This window comes from Mytilus californianus, unplaced genomic scaffold, assembly GCF_021869535.1.
Source record: "Mytilus californianus isolate M0D057914Y unplaced genomic scaffold, xbMytCali1.0.p SCAF_2, whole genome shotgun sequence".
In the NCBI taxonomy this organism is placed as follows: domain Eukaryota; kingdom Metazoa; phylum Mollusca; class Bivalvia; order Mytilida; family Mytilidae; genus Mytilus; species Mytilus californianus.
In genome coordinates this window covers 19283818-19308973 of record NW_026262668.1, presented here as the reverse complement: position 1 = coordinate 19308973, position 25156 = coordinate 19283818, and the positions used below count along the sequence as shown (strand labels likewise).

Below are 25156 nucleotides of genomic sequence, written 5' to 3'. Positions count from 1 at the left end.
CATTTCAAAAACCATTGGTTTCACCGATAAATGTTTTAAAATAATTTCTCCCATCTGGATTTTTTATACCTTCAACACCCGAGAGCTATATTTGCGATCTTTTGATCACTGTTTTGATATGGTTCACATTAATTTTCCACCAACGCTGACAGAAGAAGAAGAAATTCTCAAACAGAAATATGCAAAATTAAGGAAAAAGGTTAAAAAGTATTTAAGCTCATGTGTAATGGTTTGCTTGGAAAAACAACGTCTTCATGGACTTGTTTCCAATATTTATCTATTTCATGATTTTATTCACAGTAATTTACATTTCCTTTTTTAATGTGTTCTTTATCATACCAGCACTATCTTACAGATGTATTATCTTTGACATACATTGGGTCAGACCTATAATATGACAGTCCTGTAGCATGTGTAGTCTTGACAGTCTCATAATCAGACAATCCTATAGTCTGACAGTCCTATAACCCGACAGTCTCTGAAAACTAAGCCTATATAGACATGTAACTTTTGTAAATTGGTATATTTTTCCACACAAAAAATTATCAAATCAGTCAGTATGACGTCTTGTACAGGGTCGCTTTAATCCATACCTGCCAACCTCTGAAACCTTCAAAGAAGAAGATTTCCCACTCAGTTGTCATAGCTGTGGGGGAGATTTTGCGGGAATGACATTTTCAAGTTAAATATATGACCTGTTTACGTATTCATCTACAAAACACCAATGTTTATTGCTCGCATTTTGACAGTATACTAATAAGCTTATATGAAGACAAGATCCATATCCTTTGCAGCAGCACAGCTTTGTGTCGAACCATTGGACTGTCGAATTAACAGACTGTCAGATTATTGGACCGTCGGACTATCGGACTGTGGGACTACTGGACTGTCAAATTAACAGACTGTCAGATTATTGGACCGTCGGACTATCGGACTGTGGGACTACTGGACTGTCAGAATTTTGGGGTGTCAGATTATAGCTACACTCCCCTTAAAATAACATAGATTGTTTTGGAGAATACCCAAAAGATAGGGCTTTTAAATAGTAGATTTTGAGGGTCTCACTTTTGTCTTCTCCCTTGAGAGTGGTCTCTACATATTTGACTGTACTTAAACAAATTGTAAATAGTCTATCCTGTTCATATTTTGCCAACTTTACTTTTTTGTCCCTCACACGAAAAACCCAAAGGAATTGAAGTTAAAATTATGGCATCGTAGCCCACAGCTTAAATTTTGGTAGCCAATATAAATAGTTCTTCAAAAGAAAAACAGAAATTTTAATAGCCCACACCAAATTTTATGGGCCATTGGCGAGACATTTCAGGGGACATAGAAATTGCGGGTGTTCGTTTGCACATCAGGTCTTGTTAGCGCTCTCACATGTACAATTCTTGCCAGATTTTTATAAATCTTATATCATAGGTTTGTACAAGCAATTACTCAGACAAAATCCAAAAACAGTGCCATTCAACTATTTATAAAAAAGTTATGCCCCTTGGAAATATTAATTATATGGAAAATTGCATTGTAAGTACTCTCACATTTACAATTATTAAAACAAGGTTCTGAAGAGTATATTGTTAAGAAAATAATTGAAATAATGCAAATTAAGTCCTCTGTGCAGGATTTTTACATTTATAATAATATTTTATACAGAAAAGCTGTTGGTAAAATAGAAAACAGGAAGACAATAATTAAGTAGCAGTACATTTCCTGAAGATTTGGGTAAAATGAAGGATTTCGTTTTAAAAGAAAGTCTATGAACACATGTGTTATATAGGGAAAACTAGGCATTCAGTTACATAAAACTTATTTATCTTTTCTGTTAGATTTGAAGGATCATTCAAGGTTAAAGAGAAAACAGCAAAAATGATCTGCAAGACAAGAACTAAAAGTAATCAAACATAACCTACATGCATGACATTTATTGCAATAAGAGTGAACATAAATATTCAAATTGCATATTTTTGCTAGATTATCAAATCAGACTCACAGGAGCCTCTTGTTATTGTAAGATGAAGCATTACATTGCAATGTTTACAATGTAATGCTGATAAGAACAAGATGCTCCTTGTGTTCTTATTAGATTTCTTCCAATTACATTTTGTAAAACAAATGTTTTTCTTCTTCTTTTTTTTTAACAAGACAGGCTTTATAGTTAATTTTTTTGCCATTTTGTGTGCATATGCAACAAAAAAGACCCAATTAGCAAATTTAAGAACATTTCATTGGGCATAGATAATTTAATATAATCATGATATCCCTTTTTATTTTCAGAAAAAAGCATTATTAGCTGCTAGAGCTCCAAAACCAGAGAAAGAACAACCAATCAATGCACCAACAAAACGAGGTATACAATTCATAGAAGAATAAAATCATTGAAAGTTATATCCAACTGAGAACTTTTAGAATCTCTGTATTTGTTTAAGTATTTTTGGTGATGATTGTACTATAAAGAGTAATTAAAAGTACTTTTCAAAGGAAATGGTTAAGCCAAGTTGGCTGATGGATAAGAGAATTATGAGATACCAGGCCTTTTGAAACTGGAAGACTGTATATAGAACATAAACACAGTCAGCTTCTCAAATGTTGTTAGAATGAAACATTATAACTTGCCATTAAAGAATTGAAATGTGTAGCATTGAAAATTTGAACACTTAAATTTGAACTTTCTATGAAATAGATTAGAAGAAAATTAAAATCAGGCTTTTAATCTCTAGATGAATTTAAAATAAACTTGTAAATTAATGAATTATATCTAAAGCATGATTTACTCAATTTAATTTTATTGTAGCGGCTCCAGAAAATGCAGGAGATGCCACACAACAAGCTAAAAAATTATTGAAGTTAGGGGTAGGTAATTAAGTACCATGTTATTATATTTATAAAAATAAGAAGATGTGGTATGATTTCCAGTGAGACAACTCTTCACCAGAGACCAAATGACATACAATTTAACAACTATAGATCACCGTACGACCTTCAACAATGAGCTAAACCGATATCGCATAGTAGCTATGAAAGCCCCGGAAATGACAAATGTAAAAAAATTCATACGAGAAAACTAATGGCCTGATTAATGTACAAAACAATGAATGAAGAACAAATATAATATACAGTAACAAAGGGGGACCACTGAATTACAGGCTCATTGTTCACATATATATACTTTAATTTTCTGCAGTTTGGGGTAAGAAACAAAGTACATTTGTAATTATATGTGGTCACATATGTACTCTGAAATTGGGTATGAAAATTAAGTACTACAGTATATGTAATTATTTATGTTAACATTTAAATGAAAAATAAGACACACGTAAATGGCCAAATATACGGTATGCCAAAAATAATATATTTTGAAATGTATGCCATATATTTTTACATACAATTGAAAAAATAAAGAATGTACATGGACTATGGTTTGAATTTACATTGATATACTTCTTTTTACAAATTTTATAACTGCAATTTTCTGAAAAGCATCTTTATTTTTTAAAGGCAATTAAGATAAAGGAAAGTCAGGAAAAGCAGAATTTTAAAAGATCAAAGAACTTTGAAAAGAGAAAGGTAAGGTGAAAGAGGGGTGTGTGTGTTTATTTGATTGAAAGCCTATAGATATGTATTTTTTATTTCTTGTTTATAATTAAGATAAAAAAAATGGATATTAAATCTTGTATTACAGAATTAATCCGGGTAAATCTTATAAAGGGAGATAACTAAATAATATACAAGGAAATTTGTTACAGATTTCAAATTTTCTTCAATGATCAAGCAGTAATGTGCCACATTTATATATTTGAAATTGTCAAGGACCATGCAAAATTTTGGCTACAAAAAATATATTAGAAAAGAATGTGTTTGTTGGTAGTCGAGAGGCAATTTGCAATTTTTTGTCTTGCTCCACGTGCACCAAGTTGTAGAAGCATGACATAGGCATGCTGTTTCTGGCAGCATCTGTTGCATCAATAATTGTTAAAAATTGTGATTATGGGTAGGTCTGACTAAATGTTTTTTGAAATTGCAAAATAAATTTGTTAACTATGGAATTATGAAAAAGGACTGAATAAGCAAGTGGGACTGTTTATATACATTGTCAGATTCGTTGTAAGTTATGGGCTTATGACATCTGATTTTTTTAATGCAGTCATATCAAATGATTGAATTAATCAATAGTTCATATATATTCATTTGCACACTAGAAAGTAATAATATATATATATATATTGATGAAAAACGAACTAATGAAAGGCAATGTACAGATTATTTGTGTACAATTATTAAGACAGGATGAGGTCAAATTTCTCCTGCTTTTTAAATTTGAACTAAACAGTATAAAGTTAAGAGTAACAACAAAAAAATGTTTGAAATGAAAAAATCATATGTGGTTATAAGTCATTACAACAAAGCAATATCTGTCTTTTTATTCAGGACTCAGAAAAGCTTCCAGCCGTGGGATTTCAACCATTCTCATCGACACATCAGGATGAAGAAGAAAAGGAGGTAATTAGATCAAAGATTTATTACGATGACGACAAGGTTTTTTTTTAACGACCTTGACTACCCATGAGGGTCTTGCACGGTCGGTAATCATATTCATATTACTGTTGTTGACAAAGTAACTCTTTCCAAAGCAAAAAATGTTTTGATTTATGCCAATCTCAATACTGTTTGTTTGTACAATAAGACAAAAAGTAAAGTTATAAAATATTTAAAAAAATAAACAGGAGCCTTAGAATGTCTGTATAGGTATTGATGAGCTCCATACATGTTTATCAAATCAGTGGTGAATCCAAGGAATTTGAAAAAGGATATGCCCAGCAAGGCAGCATTAGGAGTGGAACTTGCAAAAAGGCTTTGCATTAACCATATATGTAGCTCCATAAGGGGGCCTGGGGTGGGGTGCAATGAAAAAGAACTATGAAATTTCCTTCATATCTTTCTTTAAATCATGAGAGAGATACAGATTCCACCACACTATCTTGTGTAAAATGATTTAAATATTTAATACAATAGACAAGTCTCATTTTTAAATTTGAAAAGTTAACTGTCTCAGTAGGAGAAATATTTTAGCAAACTTGATCTCCTGACAATTAATTGCATATTCCATTTTAGAAAAACAGACCAAGAGCGAGAGGACTATATGATACCTTTGTAAGTGGGGGTAAGTTATGCTTTATTGAGGACTGTATGATTAAAGCCCATTATTTGGCCCCTGAAACTGCAAAAATACCAGCCGTAAAATTCCCTTGTCTTCAAAATTATGTTAGTTCTATTGATAAATGAATAGGATGATATAATCTGGCCTCTTCAGGTCAGAAATATCAGTTGTGATGTCACTCCCAACATCATAAGCATATTTGACCAAAATCTGCCAGTTTACACATAGTTTTTGCTAAAATATTTGGTAATGGTCCAAGGCCTTACCTCTAAATTTTTTTTACCAGCATTATCATCTTTGTATAAGACACTATTAAACAAAATATCTTTTTGAGTGAGGCCTTAACTTATATCTAAATGTTAATGGTAAGACATCAAAAGGAGGCTATTTTGGCATTTATTGTAGTTTTTTTTTTTTAATAATAAAGTTTGAATTCAGAATGCAATTATGTTAGAAATGATTCAAAAATATAGATACATAGCTCAGTCTTTTTACACATTTTTAAGTTTGATAGATTTATAATACTTTTTAATTTTAAACAGGAAGAATTAAAAATATTATTTCTGCTTCTTACATGTATTTACTCAAAAATTTATAATCACTTAATTAACAAAATCCAAATATAACTTTATTTGTATAGAGAGAGAAGGAGGAAGAGAGAGGGAACCACCAAAGAAAGGACATACAATATATGTTAATGGCAATGGCATCACAGAAGACATTCTTAGAAAAGCTTTCAAAGACATTGGTACTATTTCACATATTACAATGGAGAAAGACAAAAAGTAATTCATTTAAAACTTTATCAATATTATTATTATTATGAATACCAGTATCAAATATGGAGATGTGGTTTGATTTTCAATGAGACAACTATCCAACAGAATCCAAATGAGGTGAATTTAAGCAACTGTAGGTCAACTTAAGGCCTTCAACAGTGAGCAAAATCCATACCGTACAGTCAGCTGTTTAATACCCTGACATGACAAAATGTAAACAATTCAAAAGAAAAAATCCATGGGCTCATTTATGACAAAACAATTGACGAAAACAAAAAATATAAAAACTATGACAGCAACAAGTGCATGTTTTTCAAAATTTCTATTTATTGATTATAATGTATTCTTTTTTTTTATGCATTTTTCGTAAATTTAACCCTAAAAATTCTGAGGGTGTTTGTAACCTGGTTTAAGTTTGTTAAAGTAAGGTTTCACTGTTGTATTGAATAATTGACAGACCTATCTACACATTGATAGTATAGTTTACTAAGTATGGGTTAAATTATATAGTAAATAATAGAAGCCACTTAAAATGTAAGAATTGCTCCAAATAAAAATTATGAAGATGTGTAACATTTATTATATGTTTTATTGACAGTGTTGGTTTGTTACATTTTTTATGTGTTTTATTGGCAGTGTTGGTTTGTTACATTTATTATGTGTTTTATTGACAGTGTTGGTTTGTTACATTTATTATGTGTTTTATTGACAGTGTTGGTTTGTTACATTTATTATGTGTTTTATTGGCAGTGTTGGTTTTGTTACATTTATTATGTGTTTTATTGGCAGTGTTGGTTTTGTTACATTTATTATGTGTTTTATTGGCAGTGTTGGTTTTGTAACATTTGAGTCAATGGATGCATCAGACAAAGCTATTGCTGAGGTAAGATTATTATTTGATAACAACTAATTAATAGATGTCATGTCTTTTTGGCCGAAAGTCCAAAACTGGCTTATAATATGGTGATGTCTGTTGGGCGGATGGGAGGGGAGGGAAAAGTGAGTACCTAATTTGTGGGATCAACTCCTCCTACAGTTTTCAGTCCAGATCCCTGAAATTTCACAGAAAAATTGCACATACCAGTGTTGAAGTTGTGGGCCTGTTATTATGGAATTGTTTTGGGGATTTTTTTTATCATTTTTTCAGACTTGGGAACTTAATAGTTTTTTGGCAAAATTTATGAAAGAGGGTACCAGATTTGTGTAATCACCTCCTCCTAAAGTTATCAACCAGATACCTGAAACTTCACTGGTTGGTTGCACATATATATTAAAGTTGTGCACCTGCTATCTTGGAATTGTTTGAGGAATTTTGCTCATTTTTCCCGACTTTGTCACTTTTTAGCAAAATTTTAAAATTGGGTAAAAGTTTTAAACTTCTCCTACAGTTTCCAAGCAAGATCCCTAAGACTTCACAGAAAGATTATATACATGTTGTAGTTGTGCACCTTCTACTATAGAATTGTTTGAAGAATCATCAACAATTTTCTGGACTTGGGAACTTAGTTTTTTCCAGCAAAATTTACAAAACAGGGTACCAACTTTTTGTAACTCCTCCTACAGTTTACAACTCAGATCCCTCAAACATCACACAAACATTATATACATCTTCAAGTTTTACACCTACTTTTTATGGAATTGATTGATTGACTTTCCCTCATTTTTTTTATGAAATTGTACAATTGCTTAATTTATACTCCTCTTGCTGTTCTTCATCCTGTTAGATATTTAAGAAAAATTCTTCTTCCCCTTCATGTTATTGCAACTACATTGTAGACATTTTACATTGATTAGTCACAAATATTGCAATGTAAGCATGATGAATGAAATTAATTCACTGTTTCTTAATGAAACTTTAAAAATGATGTTTGTCTTATTTTTTTGGACTGAACATTAATTTTTCTCTTTAAATTCTGAGAAACATAAAAACAGTTCATTGACTATCATTATTTTTCCTTAAGGTTAACTTTGCCTGTCAGAGGATTAATTGAATATTTTTTATAAATAGCTTATTTAAAGTTTTATTTTTTTTAAATTGAAAAAATATTGTCTAGGTTGATATGAATGAACAATATAACTTTGTCACAGTGAGATTGAGGGAACACTGGAAGGTTCTGTCTTTTGATTTTTGTTTAGCAGTCTTTAATGTTATAGATCTGCCAGAATGTTTATGAATGTTTAAATGTTTGAATTTTAGGTAAATGGAGCTATGTTTGAAGGGGTCCAGTTACGAGTTAGTATGGCAAGGAGACAGCCAACATTTGATTCTCAGTCAAATGAACCCCAGTCCACAGCTTCATGGTCAACAATAGGTAAGTGTGTTGTACACGGACCATTTTGCCATGACATGAAATTAAAAATATGCAATTTTTATGTGAATTTCAAAAGAAATTAACTTTTACCTGTCAAATTGATGAGAAACAATTGTAAATAGAGATCAATTTGCTTATCTTTTAAGCCCTTTTTAGTTGTACATAATAAGTGCTTAATAAAGTGTGGTTTAGTTTACAAATACTGGTACCTTTTCAGTATTGATCAGTGTGAAATAAAAGTAAGAATTATGAACTTTCAGATTTTTCTATTAATACAAATTTCCATTTTATGTTCAAAGACCAATATGTCATGTCTTCCTTGATTGAAAAATTAAGACACCAATTAGCAGTAATATCAATGTTTTATATCAACAAAATTGTGATGTTTAAATATGAGTTCATGGAACTAGTCTGAAGACCAGAAAAAGTTCTTAGGTTATTAAAGGAAAAATTACCAAATATATAATAAACACAATTTTGAATGATTGCAGCTGCCAGTTCATCACAAAAAGGTAACCACAGAGACAGAAGAGGACAGGTGCATTATGAAGATGAAGATCTGTTTGGATAGGAAGTGTCAACACATTTGTGAATGGTGTGATAATCTGTTTGAATAGGAACTGTTTACACATATGAATAGTGTGAAGATCTGTTTAGTTAGGAAGTGTTTACACATGGGTGAATGGTGTGATAATCTGTTTGAATAGAAACTGTTTACATGTATGAATAGTGTGAAGATCTGTTTAGTTAGGAAGTGTTTACACATGTGTGAATGGTATGCAGATTTAAAACAAGTAGTCAATGGTCTAAAGATCTGTTTGGGTAGAAAGTGTTTACACATGTATGAATAGTGTGAAGATTTTAAACAAGCAGTGAATGGTGTGAAGATTTAAAACATGTGTGATTGGTGTGAAGATCTGAAACAAGTAGTGAATGATGGGAATGAGGAAATGTTTTGATATGAAGTTTTTAATTGTTTCTGTTTGAATGGTAAAACGAAAAGAGTTGGTGAATAATAGGATGGGTATATATATTTTGACAGGCAATATGTAAATATTTGTGTGAATGATTGTGATAATGCTTATGAATGATCTGGTGTATTAGTGGGAACATTGTGTGCTTTGATTGAGATATTTGTTAAGATATAATTTCATTTATTGCTGTTATTGATGAACTGAACTACAGGAATAAATTTCAAACTTTGATGTATTTATGTATTCAAATGATAACTATATTTAATTGATTTAATATAATTAAGTTATAGTTATGTCCAAACAAATTTACTTTGAATTTATCAAAAATCTTTTTGCCTGCAAAACATGGATTTTCCCCTTTTTTTGAATTGATAGATTGTAGAGGGTCTCAGAGACAAGTATATATTACTTTAAAAATTGGTCTGAAAAAAGAAAGCCAAAAAATAAGTTGAGGTGCATGCGGACCAATCTGATTAGAATACAGATCCTGTCTCTAGGCTTTGCTTTCAAGGATCTGACAATACTCCCAAATTTCAGCCTTAAAATTTTTGAAAGTGTGTATTAGTCAGACAAAACCAGAGGATCCCGGAAGGACTTTAAAACAGAAAATAGTATGGAGTGTTTTAGACATTTGTAAGCAAAGCTTGGACACACAGTAATTTAATCAGATTGCATGCAGACAAACAATGGATTTTTAAAACCCAAACAGCAATGTGTTCTGCTACTGGAGAACATATCTTAAATAACTGGTACTAAAATGAAATCAAATTTATGTATATAGGCTAATTTGTATGATGTATACAATTTTTAGCATCTTAATTTTTTGGAAAGATTGGAACTAGTTCTAAATCTTTCCTAAGGCACCGGCCTCCCTAACAACAAGTAACTAAGCACAGGTTAGCTACTAAATCTACAAAATGTATACACACTGAAATATAATTCCCTATAGTACTCAAGTCTGTGCACATATGCACATATAAACTGTGAGAAATTGGGGTATATTTTTAGAGCAGTTCATTCAAGTATGTATGTCTAAGGTGTGTTGATGTGCAGGTTTTTTTTATCATTTTGATTAGGTAATTGAGTAAGGATACAATACTAGTATGACTGACAACTGTAATGATCACCAAACAATCAGAGACAAGGAGGGGCCTTAATTACAATGCCCCACCTCCTTAAATGCCAATCATATTGACCACATTACTAATCAACCTCAGTCTTACATAATTATACAGACCCTTCATTTTACATCTCAATACACTCAATACACAAATATTTGACCTCATAATAGTATACACAAATGCATATATTAAATATGTTTGATATATATATAGAGATGATAGATTTATTCATTGCCTATTACTTTTGATCTACACTACATAAAGTTTTTCTGTAAATTATGTCTGAAAGACAAATGATTAATTAAGGATTAACAAGATCTTTTTTTGAAAAAAAAAAATGAAATCTAAATATAAATATATAAAAGGTATTCAAGTAAGGCATATAATTTACTTGATAAATCTGCAATAATCATCTGTAATTAATCAACAACTTAGGTTAGTATCAGTGATTGGCTTGAAACAGTTATTTAATTTATAAAACTCTTAATTAGAACAAACCATTTTTTCTTTAGTTTATTCCCCATCAAATGTCTGTTAACAATTTTAGTCATTTGAATATAAGAAGTGTATATATATATTTTTGCAATCAAGTAAGAATCCACATTTCAACAAATAAGTTTTTTAATTTGTTTATGTTGAAAAAGTACATTTTCAATGCCCTTTGCTGAAAGATATTTAAATGATAAATTGATTAAATACACTCTACAACTTTTAATCTTCAATGTCATATAATTATGACAATTAAGTAATTCTCAGAGGAGAAAAATAGTATACCTATGTTTCAACTTACAAACTGCCCCAAAACAACCTTTTTAGATTATTTTTTAACACAATAAAGTTCTTAGCTTCAAGTCTATCTGCCGGTCCTATGTCTTACACAAGGATAATTGGTAAACTTAATATTAGAAGAATCTTTGATTCACATTTTTTTTTGAACATAATGTAACATTATTTGGTTAAGATATAAACTGCAGTTTAAACGAAATTCAATTTGATTCACATTTAGCTCATTTTATCTACTGTAAAAGTGCTTTTCCTTCTAAAGACCTGCGGTTAATGCAATTGTCAGCAATAGTCCTTTATTAATGTTCTATTTTGTCCCCACCATACCTAAACATGATTTGAAATTATTCAAACTACTCTTCCAATCTTTCCATGAGTGATTTCCATCACTTTGATTGTTTATAATGCATTAAAATGTTAACATGAATCCCCCAAATGTACAATAGACACACCAAGAACCAGCATCCAAATAAAAGATTTACCAACAAAGAAACAAAAGCCAACAACACATGGTCCAGATAGCCTGACTTGATAAAGGCAAACATTTTGTGTAGTTGAATCTGATTTAAGTGACCTTTGTCTATATAGACCATATGCCATAAATTAAAACTCACAGTAAACAAGAAGAAAGTGAACAGTCTATGCAACCATCTACACATTGATGGATAACCCCTAGAATATGAACTTTGACCCCCCAAAAATTAATAGGCCTCTTTCCCTTCTTTATATCTTTGAATATAACGGAATAAGTTTCGTCTTAATGAAGTAAGGGAAACTCAAGATTTAATCAAGAAAGCATTTGTTTTGGACCCAGGTATGGAAGGAAAGATTGACAGATTGACAAGGCTAGGACTATATTCTCCTTCAAAAGTGAGAACCATAAAAAACTGCATAGTAGAACCACCATGGTGTATTTATCTTTTCAACACAATTGCTGTCTTTCTGTTTTAAAACTTCTCATACCAATGCATTGATGACAAACTCGTATTAGCTTTTAAATAGTGAATTTCGAGCATTATGTGACAATGTATGAGATAAATATACACATTTGTACAATAGGCTTTATTCAACACACACATATGAATGGTTCCAGAAAAGACACTTCTTAGTATGGCCTTTCATCTGTATAACTAAGAACAATACTGTAGGTAGAAAACCATTAATAAGGAGATTTGGCATGAAAACATATAAGAAAATAGTACTTTTTCATTCAAAGAAAATTCTTCCTAATTTTTTTAGCTTTCTAACTATGATATATATTTTAAAAATAGACTCAGTTTGAAATGAAAGCTGAATATATGCTAAAAATTTTCAAATATAGTCATGTGAATAATTTATATCTTTTTGCCAATTTCTTTTCTGTAAATAATGTCAACAGTAGTTTACCGATGTTAAAATCTCATAATATAATAAAAGAAGACAAATCAAGGTAGTAAATACAAACTGAGGGAATCGCATCAACTCAAGCAATCATCGAGATGTGTACTAATGGATGTGTCTACAGAATAGGCGTCTCCTGGTATGCATGCATCACCCGCCATGCAAATCCACAATTAGTCAAAATGTCACAATCGGGAATAGGATGCTATGTACTAAAAATATCAAGAAAATGCTAACCTATAGTGATGACTAAACACTGAATGGCCACATCCTTCAGTCTGTAAAGTCTGCGAAGAATCTAAGCTGTACCATCAGGTCAGAAATGAGATGGAAAGAACATATCAAAAACATATGTAGCAGGGCAAAAAAGACCATAGGATGTTTTTAACGGATCCAAAATATCAATAACACCACAATAATAGAAACTACATACAAATTACTGTTAAGACTAAGATTGGAGTGTGCCAGGAGCCTTTTCCAGCACAACAAGGAACATCGGCAAGACATCGTGCAAAGAAGAGCTGCAAGATGCGCCACTAACATATATATCATAACTCCTTATCTGTCAGCAGTTGCGGTGTTTTACGGTGTTCAGTGTGGTCGGTGTCTCGCCTATTCTTTACGATGTTAAAATTCGGTCTCATTTCCTTTTATTTGTTAATCTTTTCACTTAAACTAAAACAAAAGTTAAAATAAAAAAAAAATGATAAAAAAGTATAATTATGGGTGTTCGGCGGTGTTTTGCAGTGTTGATGACTCTTTCTACTCTTTTGGGTGTTATTAATTGGTCTCGTTTCCTTTTTATTTGTTAAACGTTTTACTAAAATACGTGAAATAGATAAGATAACATAATGAAATATTGTTTTAGATTATTTTGGGGTGTTCGGAGATGTTTTGCGGTGTTCGGTGGTGTTCGGCGGTGAAAAGACCTACCGGTCAGCAACATGCTTAACCAACTTGAATGGAAACCCCTTGATGATCGAAGGAGAACATCATGACTCACAACGATGTAGAGACTTGCCAACGGGGTGGTCTATGTTGACACACAACATTTTCAGTCCACCATATAGACTCGAGAGGCATAAACGTCGGCTAATTTCAAGTACCATGCATCGTGAAGAACAAGAAAGAATAATTCTACCAAAGAACAATTACTGACTGGAACGCCCTACCACATGCTGCAACCAGTGCAGCTGGTAGTCTTTAATGTTTCAAGACGCACCTACATGAGACGAACTAGACCACCGTCCAGGATGTTTTTAACTACACTGTATATAGAATATATAGCACAATCTCCTCTTTTTCTTACAACTTTTTTACATGTAGATCCAAAAGTGGCAGAATTATCATTTTACTGATGGTGGCCTCGACCCTTTTATACTTTCACTGTGTAGGATATTCTGTACACATGAGTTAATGTGAACTTAATGAAAAGTGTTATGGAACAGTAAGAATAAAGTAAAAATAAATTGATTTAATTATTTACTCAATCATGTAATACTTTTCTCTCAAGAAAGCCCCAAAAGAAAGCTGAAAAATAAGTTATTATATTTGAAATGCCAACAAAATATGCAATGCGAGCAAAGTTAAAGCTGTATAAATTCTAAGACAAAAATGATGCAGGTAATATCAGGATTTGATATCCACATTGAATTTTTGTCACGAAACACCTACTGCATGAAAAACGCATTAATCATAATCAGTATTACATGAACATTTTCAATCAAAAACACTAAAACACTCACTAAATCCATTTTGAAATTACTAAATTGACGCACAAATTTGAACCAGGGGTATATCAAAGTGTTGCATGTATACAATGTGCATTTTAGTTGCTTTTAATTTATAAAAACTATAAATTATAATTTTAAAAAGTCCGAATTGTATTGCAGCAGAGACATATAATACAAGAGATTCGCAACTCTAGTAGAGTCTATACAACAGCCAATGAAATGACTTGGCCACCGGAAAGCCGATTATTCCGATGGATTTTTGGGTAAAATCCGCCATTGTTGTGAAAAAGGTCCTACGCCTAACGATTTTTATAATGGATAATGCCGATACTTTTCACAGCTAAAGCATGCAAGTATATTTAAAAATTACAAAAAACGAATTCTAATAATTTGTTATTGATAAAATGTGTTCTAATGATGAGATTAATCAAATACAAACAAAGTTAAAACTCGGCCCGTATTACTTCACCTATTGCCGTAGAAACCATTTGATCTCCCAATTTTTTTCTTTAAACTTGGAAATATGCTGATAAATATATAATTTTATGGGGCAATAATACTCCTAAATGTTGTTTCGTGAAAATAAGACTATTTTCGTAAAATTTGATCCTAAAGTGTTTTTTTTTCAAAATTATCAACAAATGTGGCGATTTTTTCTTATTGATACCCGAAGCCAGCTGTGCTGGAACTATCATTTTATCTCGTAAAACTTGGAAATGTGCGAATAAATATTCAATTGTATGGGGCTATATTACTCTCAGATGTTATGTCGTTAAAATAAGACCAGTTTCGTAAAATTTGATCCAACAGTTATTTCTAAAAATATCAACAAAGGTGACTATTATTTTGTTATTTATACACAAAGCCAGCTATGCTAATTATTTCAATCTGTTTCGTCAAAACTAGAAATTTACAAATAAATATGTCATATTATGGGGATATATATTACTCCCAATTTCTTTTTTTTTTTATTAAACTGGCTAAATATTGAAATTGTTCATGGACAAATTTCCTTAAATCAGTTCTTCATTTTTGTGCACTATGAAATTTATAGCCTGCATTTTAATTGTTTGGCAATTTATTCATTTTTCATTCTGTTTATGGCAAAGTTGTTTATTTTCTCCTATTCTGAAGTCATTGTTTTTTTCTTCCTTTTAGGGTGGCGTGCCAAAGATGAACGAATGCAGTAAATTTACAAAAGGAGTAAAATTTTCCTAGTAAAGGAAACCTTCTGCTGGTCGTAATATTATGAATGAGCTTCATGCATCTGTTGTCGTTTCAGACTACGCTTCTCATTCAATCATGAACTTATTCATTTTTAAATTAAAATCGTATTAAAGACATTTCAATGGTGACTGCAAAAGATATATATATATATATATATTTGATAATAAAAAAATGTATTTACACCAAGGATTTGTATATGTATACACACTTACTTTTAAACTGCCATCTCTTTACCCCAGAATAAAAAAGACAAAAACCACTACAAATGATTTAAAGACAAAAACCACTACAAATGATTGTCTCGTGGACAAAAGGTTATAAAAAACTTTTTAAATAGTGTCTTCCATGTTGCTTTGATGTATGACCTCGGCTCCCACTTCAATGTTGTGTTTTTTTATAGATTTTTTGTTGCTTCGAGGACACACATATCCATCTATGTATGCAGTATTGTCAATTGCTTTTGTTGGTGGGTCTCTCGCTTATGTCTTCGTCACTTTCACTATCAACAAAGAGTTCGTTATCAGTTTATTCAACTAGGAGAGTATCTAAGTAGTAAGATTGTCATCCCACGAAATAAAATCGGAATTTTCCATATTGCGTGCACATGAATGAAGCTTTTATTCAAATGAGAAATTAAATGTAATTTTCTTAAATATTAATTCTCAATACACACTTCGAACATGAAGAAACCATAAATTTACCGACAATCAATCAAAAAACAACTCAATGCAAGCCTATGAAGAAACTGTCAAACAACTCATAGAAATCAAACATTTACCGGCAATCCCACAGAAAAAACTCAATGCAAGCCCAATTAATGATGAATATAAAAATAAATAAAATTTTAATCATTTATAAATATCAAGAATAGAAAACAAAGCTTTTCATGATTAACAATTAATTAACAAATAAATTAACTTTTTTTCCACATTAATTAATTTTACATTTTGTGAATTGTATTTTTGGAAATCGTGTGTGGACACCTGTGGTGTAACAACTTCTTGTTTACAGGATGTCAATTAAAACTCATTATTTATAACATGTTCGTGATTTACCTGGTCATCGAATAATTCAAACCTAATATACATGTCACACTGTGAAATTATGTCTCCGAGACAGGTGTATATTCAATGGAAACCTATTATGAAACTATCAAATAAAATGAACTCTGACACAATTTATCAAGTGTTAATTATTTACTATCAGTTTTTTTTTAAATACAATATCAAATTATGTCTCTTTTTCTATAATACAAATCTTAAATCAAAATTACATTAAAATAAATAATTATATATGAACTCAAATTATTTAATTAATTATGATAAATTTAACACTGAAACAGTTTATGTTATGCTTAAATATTCGTCCTAACTTCGAGTACTTTTAATACTTTTATTCATGACTTTATTACCTAAGGAGATCTCGCGAGGTTTAACTAGTGGCCGCGTGTTTTTACGGGATTTCGCCGAGTTGCGAATCTCTTGTATTATATGTCTCTGATTGCAGCTAGCTGCCCTTTAGTCCAGATGTCATGCTTCTTGGCTTGGAACATTTTGTATCTAAAAATGAAATATCCATGGCTCTACTTTCCCTTTTTCTAAACAAAATTGTTTACCTAGGTTTAGAAATATGGCCACCCTTGTTGTGGTTACGTATCAACATTAAGACAACTTTATGCCCCGTTTTCGGAGAGTGTTAATTTTGTTATATTAAAATTTTGATATAACAATTTTTCTGCAAGGCAAATCCAAACACCTACTTAACAATCCCGCTTTAACATTTTGTAGTCTCGCTGTAGACGAATAAGCGTTTATCTGCTAATTTGACTCCCTTAGTGAAAGGTTTGGTGTTTTCATCCACCACCAAGATTTTTCAAATGTTGTATTATTTTGATTCATCTGACTATGTTTCTGCATGATCTTTTTAAATTAAATTAATTTATGAAAACTAATGAAATTGTACATATTTTAAGTCCATATTTTGAACTGAATGTATGAAAAAGTGGTTGCACATCTGTTAATTGTATACATTTCTGTGTTATTTTCATTTTTCTGTACATACATGTACAAAACGTACAGTCGCAAGTCTTCATCATGGCATTGGCACGGGAGTACTGAGAAATATGGTCCCTTTTGATCTTCTTTCGACCGGCAGTAAAACACTTGCCAAAGCCGGGTGTCTGTTTGGTGATGTGGGATTTATAAATACACAGCCACGTCCAGTAAGATTGATATTTAAAATTCAATGCCTCGTGTAGAGAGATTGCCACGCTCTCTCTACGATGGAACCCATGCAACAACTCTTTTAGGGGTCCGTATAGGTTGCATTTCTGTAAATATTGGCAATGCAATTTTCCATAGGAACTCCTTTTACGGCTAAAACTGTACCACTTTTACTATGAAGTTTTGAACAAAATCTTATCCTAGAATTGAAAGTTCATATGCACTACAATTTTTTTCAAAGGTCAAAATATAGGGCTGTGCGGCATATTTTCAACGTTTATATACCCTGAACTTTTCAGAGTTTAAACTAACACTAATTTTATTAACTACCCCTACCTCGAATGAAGGGTTACCACAGATTTCAATGTAAACAATATGCACATGTATATTTACTGGTAACATTCCCAAGTTATGTCTCTATGAGATGGAACACAGAGAGCATAACTGGGAACCAGTATGTAAACAAAATTAATTTTCTATGAATATTCTAAATCTCCCCAAAAGAGGCGTGGTTTGAGAAACAGCTGTATTTACAAAGTGCAACCTATACAAACATTTATTCAAATAGGAAACTCTCTAAAATCAGTTTTTCTCACATTAATACTCATTTATCAGAATTATAGCCTGAAAGAAATCACTGTGTATACTCTAAGTTTTTTTTTACTGAACATTTTATACCCCTCCCCTGTTTCAATTTTTAAAAGAATTTGAAAACAAGACTTTAATTATTGCCAGCTTACCCTATTTGCATATTTTCTGATATAAAATGCCTAGAACCTGTTTAAAACTGTTTTGATAACATATTGAAAGCATATCAGAATACTATAATAAATGTTATGTTTAGCAGTCAATCATTACAACATTCAAGATTATATAAAATATCCAATCCTGCCTCTGTCTCCAGTCCACATCTTACTGTATGCCTATTTGTCAATTAAAGTTCACATTTTCTACCTCAAATGGTCAATTTGGAATTCTTGTCACAACAGTATCATATGTAACCATTTATCTGACACAATTTACCTAATAAATATACTAGAAGTGTTCAAACAAAGCCATATTTGCAATAGTTGTATGTATGCAGATACCAGTCTGAGATATAAATTCACTTAAAATGTTATAGAGATGACTGCTAACATCTGATTTTTGCATAACTTCCAAGCATAGTTATTGTTTTCTATATCAAGAACTTAAAAATCATAAAATCATAGCATTTACAGGTTAAATTATCTGTTTTATGACCCAGGGGGTAGGCAATTTTCTATGTTTTTTGCCCCTGGGGCCTCAAATTTCCTAAATTATTCTGCTGTTTCTAGCAATTTGGAATATTTAGTACATATTCAGGATAGAACACACTATTGTAAGTTTTGTTGAGATATTTTTGTATTTCTAGCTTGTATTTTTTATGCCGTGGTGACAAAAAAGCAGATTTAGGTGTTACGGCTTACTTTTGGGTTAATGACAGGACACAAACACCCCATAAATAATATTCAGGAAGGATCGATGAGTTTCAATGACTGCGAAGAGTAAACATAAGCACTTCTTAACAATTTAACTTACAAACATGCAAATATTATGAATTAATTTTGTATTCAGGACTTTAAGTAAACTATGCATACTGTAAACTGTGAATTTATGCTGAGTCATCATATCTAAGGCCCAGGATTCTATCAATCTTCATGAAATATTTATAAAACTTCATATTTGAGTTAATTTCTTTAAAATCTGTGAGATAAAGAAAATTTGGTTAAATTCTGAATGTTCTCTTTTTTCACCCTATATAGGTTGCATTTCTGTAAATATTGGCAATGCAATTTTCCATAGGAACTCCTTTTACGGCTAAAACTGTACCACTTTTACTATGAAGTTTTGAACAAAATCTTATCCTAGAATTGAAAGTTCATATGCACTACAATTTTTTTCAAAGGTCAAAATATAGGGCTGTGCGGCATATTTTCAACGTTTATATACCCTGAACTTTTCAGAGTTTAAACTAACACTAATTTTATTAACTACCCCTACCTCGAATGAAGGGTTACCACAGATTTCAATGTAAACAATATGCACATGTATATTTACTGGTAACATTCCCAAGTTATGTCTCTATGAGATGGAACACAGAGAGCATAACTGGGAACCAGTATGTAAACAAAATTAATTTTCTATGAATATTCTAAATCTCCCCAAAAGAGGCGTGGTTTGAGAAACAGCTGTATTTACAAAGTGCAACCTATACAAACATTTATTCAAATAGGAAACTCTCTAAAATCAGTTTTTCTCACATTAATACTCATTTATCAGAATTATAGCCTGAAAGAAATCACTGTGTATACTCTAAGTTTTTTTTTACTGAACATTTTATACCCCTCCCCTGTTTCAATTTTTAAAAGAATTTGAAAACAAGACTTTAATTATTGCCAGCTTACCCTATTTGCATATTTTCTGATATAAAATGCCTAGAACCTGTTTAAAACTGTTTTGATAACATATTGAAAGCATATCAGAATACTATAATAAATGTTATGTTTAGCAGTCAATCATTACAACATTCAAGATTATATAAAATATCCAATCCTGCCTCTGTCTCCAGTCCACATCTTACTGTATGCCTATTTGTCAATTAAAGTTCACATTTTCTACCTCAAATGGTCAATTTGGAATTCTTGTCACAACAGTATCATATGTAACCATTTATCTGACACAATTTACCTAATAAATATACTAGAAGTGTTCAAACAAAGCCATATTTGCAATAGTTGTATGTATGCAGATACCAGTCTGAGATATAAATTCACTTAAAATGTTATAGAGATGACTGCTAACATCTGATTTTTGCATAACTTCCAAGCATAGTTATTGTTTTCTATATCAAGAACTTAAAAATCATAAAATCATAGCATTTACAGGTTAAATTATCTGTTTTATGACCCAGGGGGTAGGCAATTTTCTATGTTTTTTGCCCCTGGGGCCTCAAATTTCCTAAATTATTCTGCTGTTTCTAGCAATTTGGAATATTTAGTACATATTCAGGATAGAACACACTATTGTAAGTTTTGTTGAGATATTTTTGTATTTCTAGCTTGTATTTTTTATGCCGTGGTGACAAAAAAGCAGATTTAGGTGTTACGGCTTACTTTTGGGTTAATGACAGGACACAAACACCCCATAAATAATATTCAGGAAGGATCGATGAGTTTCAATGACTGCGAAGAGTAAACATAAGCACTTCTTAACAATTTAACTTACAAACATGCAAATATTATGAATTAATTTTGTATTCAGGACTTTAAGTAAACTATGCATACTGTAAACTGTGAATTTATGCTGAGTCATCATATCTAAGGCCCAGGATTCTATCAATCTTCATGAAATATTTATAAAACTTCATATTTGAGTTAATTTCTTTAAAATCTGTGAGATAAAGAAAATTTGGTTAAATTCTGAATGTTCTCTTTTTTCACCCTATATAGGTTGCATTTCTGTAAATATTGGCAATGCAATTTTCCATAGGAACTCCTTTTACGGCTAAAACTGTACCACTTTTACTATGAAGTTTTGAACAAAATCTTATCCTAGAATTGAAAGTTCATATGCACTACAATTTTTTTCAAAGGTCAAAATATAGGGCTGTGCGGCATATTTTCAACGTTTATATACCCTGAACTTTTCAGAGTTTAAACTAACACTAATTTTATTAACTACCCCTACCTCGAATGAAGGGTTACCACAGATTTCAATGTAAACAATATGCACATGTATATTTACTGGTAACATTCCCAAGTTATGTCTCTATGAGATGGAACACAGAGAGCATAACTGGGAACCAGTATGTAAACAAAATTAATTTTCTATGAATATTCTAAATCTCCCCAAAAGAGGCGTGGTTTGAGAAACAGCTGTATTTACAAAGTGCAACCTATACAAACATTTATTCAAATAGGAAACTCTCTAAAATCAGTTTTTCTCACATTAATACTCATTTATCAGAATTATAGCCTGAAAGAAATCACTGTGTATACTCTAAGTTTTTTTTTACTGAACATTTTATACCCCTCCCCTGTTTCAATTTTTAAAAGAATTTGAAAACAAGACTTTAATTATTGCCAGCTTACCCTATTTGCATATTTTCTGATATAAAATGCCTAGAACCTGTTTAAAACTGTTTTGATAACATATTGAAAGCATATCAGAATACTATAATAAATGTTATGTTTAGCAGTCAATCATTACAACATTCAAGATTATATAAAATATCCAATCCTGCCTCTGTCTCCAGTCCACATCTTACTGTATGCCTATTTGTCAATTAAAGTTCACATTTTCTACCTCAAATGGTCAATTTGGAATTCTTGTCACAACAGTATCATATGTAACCATTTATCTGACACAATTTACCTAATAAATATACTAGAAGTGTTCAAACAAAGCCATATTTGCAATAGTTGTATGTATGCAGATACCAGTCTGAGATATAAATTCACTTAAAATGTTATAGAGATGACTGCTAACATCTGATTTTTGCATAACTTCCAAGCATAGTTATTGTTTTCTATATCAAGAACTTAAAAATCATAAAATCATAGCATTTACAGGTTAAATTATCTGTTTTATGACCCAGGGGGTAGGCAATTTTCTATGTTTTTTGCCCCTGGGGCCTCAAATTTCCTAAATTATTCTGCTGTTTCTAGCAATTTGGAATATTTAGTACATATTCAGGATAGAACACACTATTGTAAGTTTTGTTGAGATATTTTTGTATTTCTAGCTTGTATTTTTTATGCCGTGGTGACAAAAAAGCAGATTTAGGTGTTACGGCTTACTTTTGGGTTAATGACAGGACACAAACACCCCATAAATAATATTCAGGAAGGATCGATGAGTTTCAATGACTGCGAAGAGTAAACATAAGCACTTCTTAACAATTTAACTTACAAACATGCAAATATTATGAATTAATTTTGTATTCAGGACTTTAAGTAAACTATGCATACTGTAAACTGTGAATTTATGCTGAGTCATCATATCTAAGGCCCAGGATTCTATCAATCTTCATGAAATATTTATAAAACTTCATATTTGAGTTAATTTCTTTAAAATCTGTGAGATAAAGAAAATTTGGTTAAATTCTGAATGTTCTCTTTTTTCACCCTATATAGGTTGCATTTCTGTAAATATTGGCAATGCAATTTTCCATAGGAACTCCTTTTACGGCTAAAACTGTACCACTTTTACTATGAAGTTTTGAACAAAATCTTATCCTAGAATTGAAAGTTCATATGCACTACAATTTTTTTCAAAGGTCAAAATATAGGGCTGTGCGGCATATTTTCAACGTTTATATACCCTGAACTTTTCAGAGTTTAAACTAACACTAATTTTATTAACTACCCCTACCTCGAATGAAGGGTTACCACAGATTTCAATGTAAACAATATGCACATGTATATTTACTGGTAACATTCCCAAGTTATGTCTCTATGAGATGGAACACAGAGAGCATAACTGGGAACCAGTATGTAAACAAAATTAATTTTCTATGAATATTCTAAATCTCCCCAAAAGAGGCGTGGTTTGAGAAACAGCTGTATTTACAAAGTGCAACCTATACAAACATTTATTCAAATAGGAAACTCTCTAAAATCAGTTTTTCTCACATTAATACTCATTTATCAGAATTATAGCCTGAAAGAAATCACTGTGTATACTCTAAGTTTTTTTTTACTGAACATTTTATACCCCTCCCCTGTTTCAATTTTTAAAAGAATTTGAAAACAAGACTTTAATTATTGCCAGCTTACCCTATTTGCATATTTTCTGATATAAAATGCCTAGAACCTGTTTAAAACTGTTTTGATAACATATTGAAAGCATATCAGAATACTATAATAAATGTTATGTTTAGCAGTCAATCATTACAACATTCAAGATTATATAAAATATCCAATCCTGCCTCTGTCTCCAGTCCACATCTTACTGTATGCCTATTTGTCAATTAAAGTTCACATTTTCTACCTCAAATGGTCAATTTGGAATTCTTGTCACAACAGTATCATATGTAACCATTTATCTGACACAATTTACCTAATAAATATACTAGAAGTGTTCAAACAAAGCCATATTTGCAATAGTTGTATGTATGCAGATACCAGTCTGAGATATAAATTCACTTAAAATGTTATAGAGATGACTGCTAACATCTGATTTTTGCATAACTTCCAAGCATAGTTATTGTTTTCTATATCAAGAACTTAAAAATCATAAAATCATAGCATTTACAGGTTAAATTATCTGTTTTATGACCCAGGGGGTAGGCAATTTTCTATGTTTTTTGCCCCTGGGGCCTCAAATTTCCTAAATTATTCTGCTGTTTCTAGCAATTTGGAATATTTAGTACATATTCAGGATAGAACACACTATTGTAAGTTTTGTTGAGATATTTTTGTATTTCTAGCTTGTATTTTTTATGCCGTGGTGACAAAAAAGCAGATTTAGGTGTTACGGCTTACTTTTGGGTTAATGACAGGACACAAACACCCCATAAATAATATTCAGGAAGGATCGATGAGTTTCAATGACTGCGAAGAGTAAACATAAGCACTTCTTAACAATTTAACTTACAAACATGCAAATATTATGAATTAATTTTGTATTCAGGACTTTAAGTAAACTATGCATACTGTAAACTGTGAATTTATGCTGAGTCATCATATCTAAGGCCCAGGATTCTATCAATCTTCATGAAATATTTATAAAACTTCATATTTGAGTTAATTTCTTTAAAATCTGTGAGATAAAGAAAATTTGGTTAAATTCTGAATGTTCTCTTTTTTCACCCTATATAGGTTGCATTTCTGTAAATATTGGCAATGCAATTTTCCATAGGAACTCCTTTTACGGCTAAAACTGTACCACTTTTACTATGAAGTTTTGAACAAAATCTTATCCTAGAATTGAAAGTTCATATGCACTACAATTTTTTTCAAAGGTCAAAATATAGGGCTGTGCGGCATATTTTCAACGTTTATATACCCTGAACTTTTCAGAGTTTAAACTAACACTAATTTTATTAACTACCCCTACCTCGAATGAAGGGTTACCACAGATTTCAATGTAAACAATATGCACATGTATATTTACTGGTAACATTCCCAAGTTATGTCTCTATGAGATGGAACACAGAGAGCATAACTGGGAACCAGTATGTAAACAAAATTAATTTTCTATGAATATTCTAAATCTCCCCAAAAGAGGCGTGGTTTGAGAAACAGCTGTATTTACAAAGTGCAACCTATAGGTCGCCTGTTGCAATGGGAAAATTCTGGTCCCTATCCAATATACCTCATTTTCCAGTGACCGTCCAAACGCCCCAAACCCCAACCCCTATTTCTCATCCAGGTTACCTGTTACCTGTCTGGACGGTTACCCTTTCTAAGGGTCACTCCCAATGGAATTTATTTAGGTTAGTAT

At 31.3% G+C, this 25156-nt stretch overlaps 1 protein-coding gene across 2 annotated transcripts; it reads left to right on the top strand.

Moving 5' to 3' along the window:
- The first annotated feature begins 75 nt into the window (after positions 1 to 75).
- LOC127729426 (negative elongation factor E-like) lies at positions 76 to 9452 on the top strand. Of its 2 annotated transcripts, none has more exons than XM_052237250.1 (10): positions 76 to 199; positions 2278 to 2350; positions 2795 to 2853; positions 3499 to 3567; positions 4429 to 4500; positions 5113 to 5161; positions 5799 to 5943; positions 6766 to 6820; positions 8135 to 8249; positions 8741 to 9452. In XM_052237250.1, exons 1-10 carry the CDS (start codon positions 119 to 121, stop codon positions 8818 to 8820), a joined length of 798 nt encoding a protein of 265 aa, XP_052093210.1. In that variant the 5' UTR covers positions 76 to 118; the 3' UTR covers positions 8821 to 9452. The 2 variants fall into 2 exon arrangements, with proteins under 2 accessions (XP_052093210.1, XP_052093211.1); XM_052237251.1 differs by lacking the exon at positions 76 to 199 and adding an exon at positions 266 to 299.
- Positions 9453 to 25156: the final 15704 nt, after the last annotated feature.

What these genes read in the sequence shown, in the direction of transcription:
- LOC127729426 (XM_052237250.1), top strand. Translation starts at nt 119, where the DNA reads ATGGTTCACATTAATTTTCCACCAACGCTGACAGAAGAAGAAGAAATT. An exon ending in ATGCAAAATTAAGGAAAAAG is followed by an intron (nt 200 to 2,277) that starts GTTAAAAAGTAT and finishes TTTTATTTTCAG; the next exon opens with AAAAAAGCATTATTAGCTGC. An exon ending in AGAACTTTGAAAAGAGAAAG is followed by an intron (nt 3,568 to 4,428) that starts GTAAGGTGAAAG and finishes CTTTTTATTCAG; the next exon opens with GACTCAGAAAAGCTTCCAGC.